Genomic DNA, 16,350 nt, shown 5'->3' with positions numbered 1-16,350 from the left:
CCTTGATCCTTTTCCTGGGAGCAGCCGCATGAGAGTTACCGTACTGAGCCGCTTGCATGCCCCCTTCTGTGGCAGCAATGAACAGCTTTAACGTTGAACATGCTTCACACTGATGTATAATGTGATTACAAGTCTTCACTAACTTAGACCAGTTAGAGTCCTTCTAGACGGGCTCATCGTCACTGCGCGGTCGTGTTTGCACTGAGTCACCACGAATTCCGAGCGTGATCGGATGCAGGGATAATCATAGCAACAACCACACTTATCAAATTTCTAACAATTTCAACGTGGACTTGCTTCCATTGATGTTACATCAATGCAAGCAATCATATCTCCATCGTATACCATATGTCTCCTGCTTAACCCTGCATTCACGGCGTGCACCTCGCGCCGCATTCGAACTAATGACAGAGGTGCAGTTCCAGCAGGAGGCGTGACACTACGCGCATTTCGCAAACAAGGGAAAACATGTTAGTCTTGAGAAATTACGCTCATAGTATTTATGCTTTAAAATAGGCCACTGGAGAGCAGTTGTCACCGTGCAGTGGTTCAATGCGGCCCACGAGTTTGTGCTAACTCAAGGAAACAAAAAATAGAGTGATGGGAATACGACGCGCTGTCAGAATCGACGCGAGCAAAGCTTTTATTAGTGTTTGAGTGGAATGCTGTTCTTGTTTAGCATCGTTTTGCGACCAAGTTAGACACCTTTTTTCACCCGGAAGCGTCTCGCTCAACGAAAACTTGCGGTGTTCCAACGCCGCAGACACATGCGACAGGAAGCAACTCCTAAAGCACACATTGCACACCGCGAACCGAGCTCGTCCTGCGCAAAGTGTATCTCAAAGTTATTTTTTTGCACCAAAAACGACACGATACTGTTCCACCGCTATCTCATTACTGCCTATTGATGCGGACCAGATTTGCGTTTACGAGTAAGTGTGCACGTAGCATTTCACACTACAATGTTTCCCGGTGCAGATGAGACCAACCAGCCGTTTAGATTTACTGTCTCACTGCAAGGCGATTTCCGCATTTTTTTTTTTGCCTAAACAGCCTCCCTACATGAAGTTTGAAGGAATGGACATTGTTAGCAGCAGTCAAGAGGTAGTTAATATCACACTGTTCGCAATTGAGATAGGCGCTTAATCACAAGTCCAGACAGAACACTCGCCCTACATGAAAAACAATTGAATGATCTAATAGTCGAATTGTTTTCAAAAGCGCTTTAGCGAGAGGCTTTCGGTGTGAAGGCACGTCGGTGCTTAGATGAAAGTATCCCAATAAGGGATTTGCTACGTTGTAGACAACTGTGAGCGTCTTTATTTTTCCATCTCCTTTCATAATGCAACTCTTGTTAGAGGGTATAAGACTTGAAAGCATGCATGACACATCAAAACCGCCCACATTCTTACACTTCGTCCACCATTTTCAGAAGATGCGTATGTGTCGTGCATATTACATTGGTGGCCTCACTTACGGTAAAAGCAAATTGATCCTGGAAACCAATGTTTCTTTGCAAAATGTCGCGAAAGGATGTAATGAGCTCAGCTGAGGAACCGTGGAATACCTCGGCAGCATTCTGTTGAGAAGTTGCTCGGTCTTTTTCTTCTCTTCATCCAGCTGTACTGTCCGCTCTCTGATGAGGTCCTCGAGGTTGTTGGAGTACTTTTCCAGCATTTGAAACATGGTTTCGACGATGTTTGCTTTCCTGCAAACGCGATTGTAAGTGTCATTAGGGCGGAGTGGCTTGAGTGCTGTGAGTGCGTAAGAATGGAATGTCACCTACATCTAGACGCATATGCACTCGAGAATAATTCAGCGAAAGAGGAAGAAAGAATCAGGGGCTGAATTCACAAAGAGTTTTGTTCATAAGCGCGACTTGCCATTAGGTGGTCAATTTCGCTAATAACATTGTTACGGAATGATAAAAGGAGAGAGAGGAAGAAGAAGATCGCGAGACGCTGGCTGCTGCGTGTTGTTACTAGTCAGCCATCTTAACCCCATTGACTCTGCTTGTATATACATTGTAAATACAGTCTGTCTTTACCCCCCCAAATACCCGTAACTGATTGGTTGAGGTCTAGCTGTACCCCCAACATCCCCGTAACAATATTATTAAGGGCTATACTCTCTGAGGAGAGGGTCTATTGCGACTTGTAACGCTTGTAACAATATGTATAACATTGCGGTTGGCTGGCATTTTCTCTCAAGAAGTGTTTTAGCGTAATGAATCTTTGTAAACCCGACTCCTAATTTAACGCAGCGTAGAACATTGACCAGTCAGTTTTCACACTTTCAGTCAGGCTTTGAGGAACATGACATGAACAGTATGTCACCATATTGCAGCGGTGTGCAGGTTGAAGTCACAGTGGTTGAAGATTTTGAATCTGTTGAGGCTTCTGTCGTCCCTAGTTAACTAAAGCTTGGTATCCGTCAGTGCAGATCTATATGATACTTCTCGTTCAATGCAACAGTTCAGATATATTCAATTGTATTTACCTTACCTTTATGTATTTTAATAGCCATGTATGATATGAGTGCCAAATAAAATGAGAACGTTGATACTTCTAGTTATGATAAGAGTATCCATAATGCGTGGTAAATTGAGCTTGGTTTCAAAGGCGCGTGCATAGTATTACCTCAACATTAACGTTTTGCATCTACAAATAAAAATACCAGCAACTTTCCAGCTCCTGTCTCGCAGAAGCTCTTTAAAGGGTAAGTAGTTTCTCCCTTGGCAATCTTGCTCAGCTTATAAAGCACGTGTTCTTAAAAGTAATAATGAAACGACGCTTCTATAGTACTTCGCTGCTTGTTAGATATAACAGTTGACACGTCATTTCAATGGTTTGTTTGAGCGCTGGTTTATGGCGCGTCACACATCTTTAACTGACACTTGTGTTTTTGACAGCTACATCTTGTTTGAGGCAGCACTCGTGCGCCGTTGAAAGCTGCACGCTGAGTTGACGCACCTTCCGTGATACAGAGACTTGAAGCGGTCCGCGATGACGTCAAAGTCAGGCCGCATGTCAGGAGACTCGGCCCAGCATTGACGCATGATGTGCAGAGCTTCGGGTGGGGCTGTTTGCTTGGACACAGATGGCCTGATGAGAGGCGGCGGGTGCTTCAACTTCTCGATGATTTCTGCAAGGAAGGCAGCGTGGCGACCAAAGCAGTGATTTGAAGTCAGTAATCTGGGTCAGCAGTGAACATGAACAGATAATCTACTGGTTTCTTTCTTTATTGAAAACAAATTGGAAAAAAATGCTATGAAGATTCCTTCTTCAGTAGTCCCCTGCGTCAGGGGGACATTAGATGAGTGCACAGCCGCCGCATTGAGCTTAATACGATTAAATAAACCCGTCTCAGTGGCCCAGTGGGTATGGCGTTGCGCTGCTCAGCTCGAGGTCGCAGGTTCGATGCCGGCAGTTACGATCGATAAGGGCGGAAATAAGAGTGAAAGAAATACGCTCGTGTACCGTGCATTGGGTGCGCGTTAAGGAACTCCGACGGTCAAAATTAATCCAGAGCTCCCGACCACGGCGTGCGTCATAATGAGATCGTGGTTTTGGCACGTACAACCCCAAAATTAAATTTTTGAAGCAAATAACTAAGATTGGTCAAATAATGTTTGCTTACTGGCTTTAAGGCACACGTGGGAATACTAAAACTGCGCATTGTTAACGCTCAAGGCCAGAAAAATTTACGCGATTGTAAGAGGAGCAAGACGCCGTTGAGATATTTGCCGCATTCTTTTTTTCTTAGCGCTTTCCGCACTTTGATTCCGGAACTAGGCGGACCAAAGAACGCCGAGCCGCTGAGCGCGCTGCCCGCGTCATGCTTGACGCTGTCGTGACGTAAAGCACCTGGCTTTGATGGCCGAAAGTACTGAGGCGTCCAATCTGTCGTCGCGCACTTGTACAGCAAGTGATGGCCCGTCAGAGACCCGTCGCCGACAGAAGCGCTTTGCCACATAACGCCTCGCACAGGCGGGAAGCCCGCTGGCCTAAATAAAACGAATGCTTCGTGGAACATTACGTGGGCAGCGCTTGCAGAACTCCCTGCGCACCCAGTATGGGATTCTTACCGCAGAAAGGTGAAAAATTGTGGACAGGCCACTTTCTCTTTCCCCCCATACAGGGTAGCAAACCGACTTTACTTTGGTTAAACACGTAGACACTTCCACTCTCTCCTCTGATCTACTCTCTTTTGCCCAACGCATCCTGTTCCGTCGATTTTATTTTTCAGCATATATCTCAGCAACGCAACTGGCTCTCATAAAAGTGAGGAATCTCCTTCAGCATTCAGCGCCGTCCTCCTGCAAGACTATCATTACGACAACGACCTTAAAAACAAGAAGCAGGAAAGCAAAGATTATTGACTGATTTTTGTTAACTAAGGAGCAGGTTGTCATGGCTCCCCGCCTATCGGCTACTCGCCCTAATGTTTGTTGCGGTGAATGTAAGAGTGTAGTGAAGAATCCTCGTAATGCTTGAACCACACCTCCCCAGAGGAGAGCGCGCCCTTTGCATCGCCATATCCCTCTACTCTTTAGGCCAATGAGGCATCTCTAGTAAATAAATCTTGATCGCCATCATATCAGAGCTGAAAATCGGAACACCAACGAGCGACCCAGAAAATGGCGAGAAAGAGGCGGAGAAGGCTATTCGCTTTTACAACTTTGTAACGAAGCTGGTACTGCTGGAGTAAAAAAAAAATATAAGTGTGCGTTATGCTTTCATTTTCGGGTAGGTAGCTGTAACTTACAACTTTGTTTGAAATTACTTTATCTCCCAGCTAAGCTTGCCACTTGTTTGTGAGCAACGAGCGTATAGCGCCAGCACTACTGAGACAACCTGCCCAGTTTTCTATTTTGAGCGTACAGCGTCTTTTGGTACGTAAATAACATCTCCGAAAAAATAAAAACAAATTAGACGCGGACGCATTGTAGTAATCATTCGTTAGATTTGCATAAAACTAATACTGGGTGGCCTTTATAGTCTGCCTTTCTACGTGGAATAGTTCATGGAAGAATGGGGCAGAAAAAAAAAAGAGAAACGTAGTGGGACTCGTACAAGGACTGATTGCAGATCCACCCACGAAGCTGGTACTATTCGACGGGATTTATGGCGTACACGCTCCAACTTGTCATTTGCGCACCTAAGCGCTCCCATGGGACTCGCTCGCGAAGGCTCCGCTTAATTTGCTAACCGAGTTCGGATGCTGGGCCGGGATGAACGGATAAAAACTTTTACTGAGCGATTGTAAGATTCGCGGCGATTCTAGGGTGGGTTCGCACGCACGCACCCACCCACCCACCCACCCACTCACTCACTCACTCACTCACTCACTCACTCACTCACTCACTCACTCACTCACTCACTCACTCACTCACTCACTCACTCACTCACTCACTCACTCACTCACTCACTCACTCACTCACTCACTCACTCACTCACTCGCTCGCTCGCTCGCTCACGCACGCACGCACGCTCGCGCATGCAGCGCGCACTCACCTTCGGCCGTTAGGGGTAGCATGCAGTAGGGGTCTCCCCTGAGCAGCACCTCCTGCATCACGATGGCGAAGCTGTACACGTCGCCGACCTGGGTGCCGCGACGCAGAAGCGAGCAGTCTCCGCGCAGCAGCTCGGGCGCCGTCCACAGGAGGTCTGCAACCGCCGGAGATAAAAGACCCGTGGGACTCGTTGAGACTCGTCTCGGTCGGACTCCCACCACCTCGCGACCTTCTACCTCAGCGAAAATATCTTGTTCTTTTTGTGCTACTACGGTGTTTCTTGTTTCGTACTCGGTGTTTTGCTTATCCCTCTATTACTTCGCGAGGTGACACTTTCGCATTTCCTCGCTTCTTCTTGCTCTTTGTGTTACAATGCGCATGAAAATGAAGAAAGAAAGCAAAAAGCAGACGTAAATATTGAAGAAGAGCAGTAAATGACACGTGAAACGTGCGATTCGAAACCCACTTCTAGTTCATCGCCTTCATGTTTCTCTTTATTTCTTTGTAGCTGTACTATAAAGACATTCCCTAGTGACTTGTTTTTTTTTCGGATTTTCTTTCATCCCTTCGCTGCGTCGTTTGTTTGTGTATGTGATGGGGCTCCCTATTTGCCGTTTAAGAGAAAGCCTCTTGTACGTGAGCCTCTTCGGGCTCGATAACGGCAGGCTGCGGCTGGAAGCGGCTTCACAAAAAAGAAAGAAAAAGAAAAAGAAAGAAGGGGGAGGAGTTTGCTGTTGCAACGTTGATGCGACGGCAGGAAATGAAAGCACTTTGGGTCCCTGTGGTCTACTCTACTCTTTCAAGATTACGAAGTCTTGCTTCTTGCAGCTCAAGCACTGCCACCTTCAGCGTGGCCAAGTTCGTTCTATTCTTTACACTACACTCCATTCTTTACACCGATGAAATTTAAGGGCCGTGACTTGCGAACGAGGGACTGTTATTGACACCTGCTTCTCGACACTCAACCAAAGAAGAACAAAATTAACTGCTGGAAGAGGTAAGAAGCCAATCCCTTTATATTTAATTTCTTAACGCTCGGACTTGGCGTTACTTTTTTAACCATGACAGCACAGCGCGCGCACAGAACCGTGCATTCAATGTGCACGCATCTCACATGACACAAAATAAAATAAAAATCGACAGAACAGGAGGCGTTGGACAAAAGAAAGTAGATCAGAAGAGAGAGTGACTCCCACTCTACGTGTTTACCAAAATAAAGTCGGTTTGCTGCCCTGTGTGGAGGGAAACAGAAAGTAACCTAAATAATTAAGAACACAGACCTATGAGTTGGGAAAAGGAAATAGGTGTAGAGAAGATTGCTCTCTGAAAACGCAACCGCCGTCACGACGTACGTAACTGATGCACAGGACTTGCCTGAAGATAGTTTAACATAGGATGCGACATATTATGTTATTCTAGCGTCCTTAATAAGATACGTATGTAAAAACTAGGTCAGGTGCTGTAACCTTCCTTGTGCCAGTGTCCTTTGGCACCCACTTTCTGCAATCAAAGTATGAAAGCCCCCAACTTCGTGCGCCGATTTAATCAGGAAAAAGCACGAAGTGAGTGCAGCTGCATAGTAAACTGCATATTGCGGGTGACTTATACCAGCTAAATTCAGGAAAGTTAACGATAGCGGAAATGATTGTTTCAAACCAAGGCCGAGTTTGAAGCACGCCTCGCACATCCACATTCCACACGGTGGCACAGAGTCAGCCAGGAAACTCCAATAGACGGTGGCGCCAAATTTTCCGCTAGGTCATATTGTAGGTACCTCGGTGGCGACATCCATCCCGCCATCTATAAGATGACTTCTCGCCACTACACAAGACGAAGCGGCAGTCGCGCTCAAATATGGACGACGATCGCCAAGTTCGTCAATCACAGCGGCTGCGGAGGTGGCGGCGGCCAAAATCGAAAATCGACGCCCCTTCAACCCTCCCCACCCCCTTCCTTTTTAAAATTATTTTTGTGCTATTGGCGTGGTAGAGCGATCGCGAGAGGGAGATTTATAACATCAATAACGAAGGCTTCGAGTTCAAGTAGAGCGCTCGGCATACGTCGAAGCTGGCTGAAATACGCTACAAACGATGAATTCCTGCAAGCATGCTTCTTTATGTTATCAACTTATCGCAGACTGCAAATTCGAAGAAAAAGCAACGGTCTGGCCCATCTTCGCGTTACATTTTACCCATAAACACACATTTCGATATTTTCACGAGGTCGCAAACTATGCCAGTTTTTGGAAAACGAATGAACAAGGAACATCCACTGATACTTGCTGAACATAAGCAGCGAAGGATGGAGATACAATTGAGGCGTAGGCACAAATAAGTGTAAACTGGTTTTACGGGTGGAGAGCATCGTAAAACCGACTAATGTGCTTACCTTTGGCAGATCGCACTAGCGTTGCGATGGCCTGGAGATCCTGGAAGGAGGGCATCCCGTAGTCGGTGACCTTGAGCACCCAGCGAGAGTCGATGACACAGTTACGTGACGTCAGGTGACCATGTTGTCTTATTGGCGAGTTGTGCAGGTACCTCATACCCTGCGACATACGTACGGACGCGTTTAGATGGTGGGAAGTGGGGGGGGGGGACTTGGCGGACAGAGAATTCTCGCTATGCGTGGCTCGTGCGAATCCATTACCAATGAGCACTGACTCGAAGTGTGCAGGCCGACGAGTAAACGATAATTAATGGACCTTATATCGTGAAGATTGCTTTCCTTCGGTTCTGCTTACTTCTTACCATATTTTGCACTCAGTGTGATTCTACTGAATGCAGTGCAGCAAATGGCAGTGCCTTGATATTTGAGGGCAAAGCTGGCTGCTTGAGAAAAAACAACAACAACATTCGCAACAGGGTGAGACTCGCGTCTCCTACAGAAAAGGTTCGAAAACGGCTCGGCACATCCTGATGGAGAGCGAAGGTATTAACCGAGCCAGACCGACAGAGAACGTCTACCTCCTAGAAACAGCAGGGTTCAATTAAAGTTGATGGGAGTGTTAACTGGTCAGGGATCGAGCCAAGCAATAAACGCTGGTGAAAAAAGAAAGAAAGAAGGAAATAAATAAATAAAAAATAAAGAAAGAATGAAAGAAAAGAAGTCGAGGAGTTCTGGTGCCGCAGTAATTACAGGAAAGGTAACCTTAAAATACAGCTTGAAGAGATATGTGACATGCTAGACTGCACTAGATAATGTAAATCTCGATGAGCTCAAGAAGGCTAGCTGCCTATTTGATGCCACCCTGGTTCTAAAGGTATCGCATTAAAAATCATCATCATAATCATTGTCATCAACCGCTAGCGAAAAACGAAATGGACAAGACCACGTGACAAAGATGCGCGGAAAAGACCGGAATGTCGGTAGAGGATGAAGGCACTGTGGTAGGCTCGGCGCGTCGCAGAGAGATTGGTTGAACGCACCGAATGCAAACCAAATTGTCGATTCGGTGCTCCTGTCCATCTTTCTCAGTGTCCCCGGTCATCACTTTAGACATCCCAGGCAATATCCTGACATTAAACGCCGCACTTAGAGATCAATACGCACAACCAAAATTAAATATTAAAAAGAAGGAGATGGTCGTTCTGACAGCAATCAGTCACTTTAAGATTTCAATGAGCCGAGTCTTTGATCACGTGCGTCACGTTCACTACGACAATATTTGCCGAGAAAGCCGAAGAGCTTCAGGCAGCAAAACAGCGATGCCGCACAGAGGAACCCATATCGCTCGGAAAACCTGACCCACCCAATCCTTTCAACGACGCATTCGCGCGCTTCATTTTCTCACGTATTGAGTCCCGACAAAGAGCGGGGAAAGAAAGGAAGAAAATTGCATCGAATAGCATCACTCCTGGCTTCGCCGTTGGAATGTATCGCAGGGGGCACCGAGCGGGTCGAGTGCCGAAAGCGGTGTTCTATTCGCCTCTTTTGTTCTCGATTTTTTTTCAAACCAACCTGCCTTAGGGCACATTCCATCGGCACGGTAAATAGACGAGTGTACACGATCTCGCGGAACTTGAATGACGGGCATTCCAGAGCCTCGGGGGACTATTTGACTAGCAGGGAAAGCCGGGAGAAAGATCGGTGTCGAGAAACAGAGGGGATATATATATATATATATATATATATATATATATATATATATATATATATATATATATATATATATATATATATATATATATATATATATATATATATATATAACAACGGTCAGACAGGCGAAAGCGCGTAATGTGTTGTCGTATGTTGTATAATTTTTATTTCTCTCTCGCACTGAAAGAAGCTCAAGAGAAAGAGTCTACGAGTGGATTTTGACAAAAAAAAGGAAAAGAAAAAAAAGTGAATGAGGACAGCCAGGAAACAAAGCATAGGAATAGAGAGAGAGAGAGTAGATAAAAGAACGACAGTGACGCGAGGAGCGGTGGATTCGCGCGCACGTTAAAGTCAGCGGTACGACGGCGCATGTGAACGATACGCGAAAGCCTTTCCCGAGCTTCTAAAAGTATGATAAGGGTCTTCGGGGAGCGCGCGCTGAAATCGAGAGAAATGATGGCCGGATACACTGAGGGAGGGAGGGAGGGGGACGAGAAAGAAGGGAACGCTCCGCCGCCGGCGCCGCCGCAGGGTATAAAGAGCGAATGCAAGTCGAGAAACCGTCGGTAAGCGACGGGAAGGGAGATAAACGAAAACAAAACGCGTGGAAAGGAATGCAATGACGCAAAGGGAAGGCAAGAATAAAGGCGAAAGACCAGAAGAGAGAGGAATGCCTGTATAGCGAGCATTGGGGCGAGTAAGAAATGGAGTGCTGGTACGTCTCGACGCCGAAGGCATCGCGACGCCGCCTGTCGAAAGGGCGCCGTTGCTGTCGCCGTGCATAATGCCGCGTGAGCGCTGCTGGTTCTCGTAGTCGTTGAGCGATAGAGAGAGAAAGGGAGAGAACGAGAGAGAGAGAGCTGAGAAATGACAACAGCCGTGGTGCCCGTTCAGTGGCATTGGCGACTGAATCGATGTCGACACTGCAAGGTTAAAGACGGTCGCTCGCTCTCCGGCCGACGACAGACGCTTAAAAGCTCGAAGCCGGCCTCCCGAAACAGAGAGAGTAACGTCGCGACAGCAGTTTGGCTTATTGGTTCCAAAAGCCAAGGCCCAATGGAACGGAGGAAGAAACGAAAAATAAAATTAAAGAAAATATATAATAAAAAATGAAAGGAAGTAAAGAGGTTCTAATAAAAGAGAAACAGAATGTTGTCCGGCACTGCCACAATAAAAACGCGCGGCGAGAAATACCGGCACTTGGCTTTTTATGATCTCTCCGGAGTAGTAACGTCTGCTCGAGGATCATCGGTACACACCGCTAGGAAGAGGCGAGGCGAAAGAAGGCCGCGCGTTAGCTAAGAGTTCCGGCCGTATAAGGGAAACAAAGAAAATTGAAAAAAAAGAAGGCTCACTGGGCTGGCGAGGGCTGTACTGCTCGCTGCCTCTAGTGAATCCATATACGACAGCGTTGCAGCAACGATGCGATCGGCACACTTAACGGCCGTGCGTTTTTGATCGTTGTCACTGGTGAGTGGAGAGTGATCGCATCGGGATTTACCGTGAGTGATTCTTGTTTTGAGCGGGCGTCGCACACACAAGCTGATGTCGCGGGAACAAACAACCGAAAGGCAGGGTTTGGAGCGCGCCGACTGACGGATGTCTTCATTTATTCAGGTTGCTCGCGGACAGATTTGAGATGCAAGGCGAATACGTAGAAAGGAGGGGAGAGAGCTAGCGGATATTGGCGAGTTCAGCGAGAAGCTTTTTTTCATTTGGCTCCGGGCTCCGAGTAGTGCCGAGGAGTTGAAAAGCTCGAAATGCGGGACGGGAGGATTGGTAAAAGATTGATGCCGCGGTATTTACACTGGCACGAGTGGGAGAGATGATACCGGAAACGCAAGGACACGCGTTTTTGACATTAGGGAAATGAGAGTTTGATATTGCGAAGACGTGCGGCAGAAAAACGCTGAAAATGAAAGAGCGATATTTCTTTTTTTTCGATAAGCGGACGATATGCCGACACGACAAATAAATATAATACTGAACAAAGTTTTTACGCTCACTGCTGCCAAACGAAAGGGAAAGCTAAACAAATCAAAGCCAAATTGACGTAGCGAGGTTCTTCGCTACAAGTAGTACGGTTTTTGTTCATTACCCATTGATGGACCCGTAATGATGTATCACTGAGGATGTTCGTACATGTGCCCGTACTAGTATATAATATAGGAAAATGGCCATTGCATTTGTCGTGCATTCCTTATGTTAACTCCGCAGCAACATGGAAAATGTCAAAAAGAAAGGCGTTCGAGAAATGGGCGAAGCAAAACAGAGTACAGACACTGTTCTTGAAGCGGTGAGGCACGTATGTGAAGACTATAGAATCGAGCAGCTGGACGAACTAATAAGTGTAAGTGGACTGGCTCAATGGCATTGTCAAAACAGAACTGATCCGCCAGTATCACTGTAAAGGAAACCACATGATGCACTTCCCAGGTTCAGTGCAACGCGATACCAGCCAATCGCGACACAGCCTGTGTCCCGAGCCATAACGGCCACTAAGAATTAGTGTAGCATTAAGAAAGTTCAGGCAGAACGAAACCAAATCGATGGCTTGAACCTGTGGGGTAAAAAAGAAAGCTTTCGAACCGACAGCATTGTCACGTGGATGTGACGATAGGCTAGTAAGGAGACAAGGAACACGAAGGATCTCCGAAGTGAAGTGTATCTTTTAAAGCTTTTTCTCTCTCTTTCTCTTGTATGAATCTCTATAGACTACGAAGATGTTACTCAACAGCAGTAATAACAATGAAGCACATTCGGTGGGTATATAGAATGGCTCGAGATTAGGTGTCTGCTTTCGTCAAAAGACACCGACATCAGCAGCGTTTCAAAGCGACAATGTGATTCATGCGCAGGCGACAACGGAAGGAGGGTCTTACCGGCTGAAAGAAATGTTTTACGTTACTCGCAGACGCACTGTCAGTCTCAGAGACGGACGACTGCGGAATCCAGGAAGCTGAATATTTCCGCAGACTGCGCACGTCCGGTACGGTAGTAGGCTTTCCAACCGGTAATAGCATATGTGAGCAACATAACGCTGTGCGGTTTTTCCGGCTACGTTCACACGCTTATCGAAATTCAACGTTTACGCAGGTCTTGCGGTCCTGCACGCCAAGGCATCGTTATGTGATGAGGCGCCATGACAGAGCGTCCACCTACAGCGACATTCATTGTCTGTTAGGCGGCATGGTTACGATGGCTAGTTTCACTGACGGGGTGCTTGCGCACCTTGACAAGGTCGTTGAGGAGCGACAGGCGGAAGGTCCAGTCGAGGCGGATGTCTTCGCTGGCCAGCACGTCGGTGAGCGAACCTCGGGTGCACATCTCCCACACGAGCGCCGGCTGCGACGGGTCCGCCAGGCAACCCAGGAAAGGGTTGACGTTCTCGTGGCGTATCTCGTACATCTGGACGGACAGATGGCGTGGAAAGGTTCCTCAGTTTAGCGATCACCTCACTGACAGGCCACTTCATTCGCAAACCTTTAGGGATCTTGATCACTGTAAGCCCGACAAACCTAATGACACGGGAACTTTGTTTTTTTTTTCTCCCGCACACACTTAGGCTGGGAGTGGCGCTTACGCGCGGGTACGTAAGCCTCATGCGACGCACCGAGTATCCAGACTGTGATCTGTGCAATGTGAATGACACTATAGGTCACGTGCTGTGTGACTTCCCTCAGTACGTGAAGAGTGACAAAAGCTGAGCAATGACCTTAAGTCCCTCGACTGCCCACCATCGTCGGCGGAACGTGATTTTGGGCCCATATGGCCAGATGTTAAATCGAGTTTTCAGGTCACGCAGGCCTTACTTGATTCTTTAAAATGTTCGGGACTGAACTGTAGGCTTTGAGTAGACCTAACAGCTTGTTACATGTTTTACATCCTCCAACTCTCCTCATTGTAACCCATCATGCGCCTCTTCCTTTCTCTCTTCTCCTTCCCCCTGCGAAAGGTGGATCTCTCTGCATTTTGTATCATTAGACTTTATGACTTTAGACTGTATCATTAGATCTTTCTTGAGTAACCAATGCTTGTGCTGCTGCTCTTAACTGAGTATACGCAGAAGAGGTAAAAGAAAGGAGGACAAAATGAGATGCGAAAACACACGTAACGCTGAATTTCAACTTTTCGTTTTATTGACGTAAACCTTGCCCCTATACATATATATATATTCAGCCGCGCATGCATGCCGCTTTCGCACTTCATTAAAGAAAGTAACAGTCACATAAGTATCCTTACGTGGTTTGAATGCGAAAGCATTATGACTACTCTAATTAATTTGTTACGCCCATGATACATTGTCACGTCTCCTTCGCAACTCAACATTAATCCACCTTAATCCACCTTGCTCTAATTTATATAAATGTTAATCCACCTTAATTCAAACTTCTCATTTTTCCCATTTAATCCACCTTAATCCACCTTGTTCTAACTTGTACCACCCTTAACCCACATGAATACACCTTAATTAACCTTGCTCCAATTTGTACCAACGTCAATCTACCACAATCCACTTTAATTGAGCATACTTCACGTTAGTACTTTTTCCCCCTTTAATTCACAGACATTCACTTTACTTCCCATTAATTCAGTTTACTACACCTTAGGTCACCTTACTCTAACTTCTGATAACTTTAATTCCCTTTAATTCATTATAATTCACTTTAATTCACATTAATTGCCCATAATTACAGCTATCTATCGTTTTTATACCATTTACTATCTTCTGTATTACTGCTGACGTTATACATGACGCTGATGATGCTACTGATAATAATAATAATAATAATAATAATAATAATAATAATAATAATAATAATAATAATAATAATAATAATAATAATAATAATAATAATAATAATAATAATAATAATAATAATAATAATAATAATGATGATGATGATGATGATGATGATGATTATGATGATGGTTTTGGTGTCATCGCTTGATCACGCCGGATTTTCTACCTCATTGGACATATAATACGCTCGCATTAAGATCAAGTTCGTTTGCTCAATGCACGATTGAGATTTTCGATACACAATGTTCATGAAGCCTAGCTATCAGTTCTGCTTCAATAATCTCTGATTATTTGGCTGTGATTCTTCCCAACAATCCTTGTGCAGCCACAAAATATGTGATGGCCAAGAACCTTTCGATTAATATTTTTCGCAACGTTGCTACAAAGTTGTGTGTGTCGATCGCGTCAATAAAACGATCAATTGAAAGTCATTGCTATTTTATCCCCGTCTCTCATTTTCAACTCGATAGCGTTAAGGGCCCCGTGTCGCAAAAAATCCGGTGTCGGCATCCCGCGTCCGGCGTCGACTGTCTTTCCGGTAAAGGTCACTACGTACCAAATTTCGAACCACGCGTACCCAACCACTCTTCTATCACCAAAGTTGCTTGTCCTTCATTCTCTACAGAGTTATTCCACGAAATCTTAAGAACGCGCAGCCCACAAACAAATGTACGAAAAAAAAACACCAAAAATAACAAACGGCACGAATCTTTTATGTCAGATCTTCTCAGACTGAAATATTAAAAGTGCGAAACAATAACAAGAGATCGACCCAGGCAAGAGGCCGCGTTTCTTCCAGAAAGCTTGCCTTCGTGCATAGCGATCACCACCAGCGTTTCCCGGTAAATGTTACGCTTACATAAACTGCAGTTGCCGGGAAGCATGAAAAGCAGTCAGGGGTCTTTGAATGCCATCGCGTCCCACTCTTAAAGGCGATGCTTATGCGTCCTCCAATTTTTTTCCCTCGTGTACGGAGTCAAGATGTACCAATTCGGGCAAACCGAAACACTTATTGTTCTCATTCCACTTATGACATTGCTTCTTCGTTCGCAACGAAACAAAGCATAACAGGACAAAAATAGTTTGCGCTATACATTAGGTTATATTTGTTACATTCAAAAACAAATCCAGCGTGCGAATGCTTTAACTTTAAGAAGGATAAAATGTGTTGATAGGCATCTGGCTTGCGTTACCACAATCATAGTACTATGTGATACGTGTTAATGAACAACGAAAGAAGGTAAAAATTAACACAGACGAACAATACTAGGGCTCAATTTTTTTATCAATCTTAAGAGACGTGGTTTGAATAGGTGCTTTATTTTTCAGTAATAAGGTATGAAAGAACATAAAACTTGGCTGACTACTTCACAGCGGGTGCTCATCGCAGGGTTAATATTAGTAGTGTTTCCACGCAATTAGGCGACGCATATAGCCATAGCAGATTTATTGCGCTAGTAATATTCGCAGTAACTTCCTATTAATACATAGTTTTACGTACATGTATACGCAGAGAGAGAGATATAGAGAGAGAGAAGTAATAAGGAAAAGGAAGGGAGGTTAGCTGAGCCTGGTAACCTACCCTGCACTGGGGAAGGGGAAAAGGGATTGAAAGAGGAGAAGGAAGGAAGAAGTTCACAGTTTGCAGTGTTACACATACAAGAGTTCATCGCTGAGCCAGTCACAGGAGTAGAGTTTTATAGCTTCTGTTTGTTTGCACAGAGAGGTTGAAAACAATCGACTTCGGTCACAAAGTTGTATCCTGAAAGCTTCATATTGCTGCATTTATGGTTTGGTTCTCGCGATCTTATGCATATGTTCAAACATATTTCGTCTTGTTTCTTCTTTTCTCTACGATCACATGCTACACATAGTTGCGAAGGCCACTTACAAACCTTAATCCATTTCTACGGGTTCATAAAGAGGGCTT

General features: G+C 45.4%; 1 protein-coding gene across 2 annotated transcripts in view; it reads right to left on the bottom strand.

The window, feature by feature from the left end:
• The window catches only part of LOC135900257 (retinal guanylyl cyclase 1-like), a 223,465-nt gene that overhangs the window by 19,441 nt on the left and 187,674 nt on the right, over window positions 1-16,350 (bottom strand). For both annotated transcript variants that reach the window (XM_070531931.1, XM_065429687.2), the window contains exons 9-13: window positions 12,848-13,024; window positions 7,904-8,063; window positions 5,517-5,669; window positions 2,973-3,144; window positions 1,568-1,708 (exon numbers count right to left, since the gene is read on the bottom strand). In XM_070531931.1, the coding sequence (XP_070388032.1) occupies window positions 1,568-1,708; window positions 2,973-3,144; window positions 5,517-5,669; window positions 7,904-8,063; window positions 12,848-13,024 (803 nt within the window). The remainder of the gene's footprint in view (window positions 1-1,567; window positions 1,709-2,972; window positions 3,145-5,516; window positions 5,670-7,903; window positions 8,064-12,847; window positions 13,025-16,350) is intronic.

Source organism: Dermacentor albipictus, chromosome 1, assembly GCF_038994185.2.
Source record: "Dermacentor albipictus isolate Rhodes 1998 colony chromosome 1, USDA_Dalb.pri_finalv2, whole genome shotgun sequence".
Taxonomy (NCBI): domain Eukaryota; kingdom Metazoa; phylum Arthropoda; class Arachnida; order Ixodida; family Ixodidae; genus Dermacentor; species Dermacentor albipictus.
This window is presented reverse-complemented; position numbering and strand designations above follow the sequence as displayed.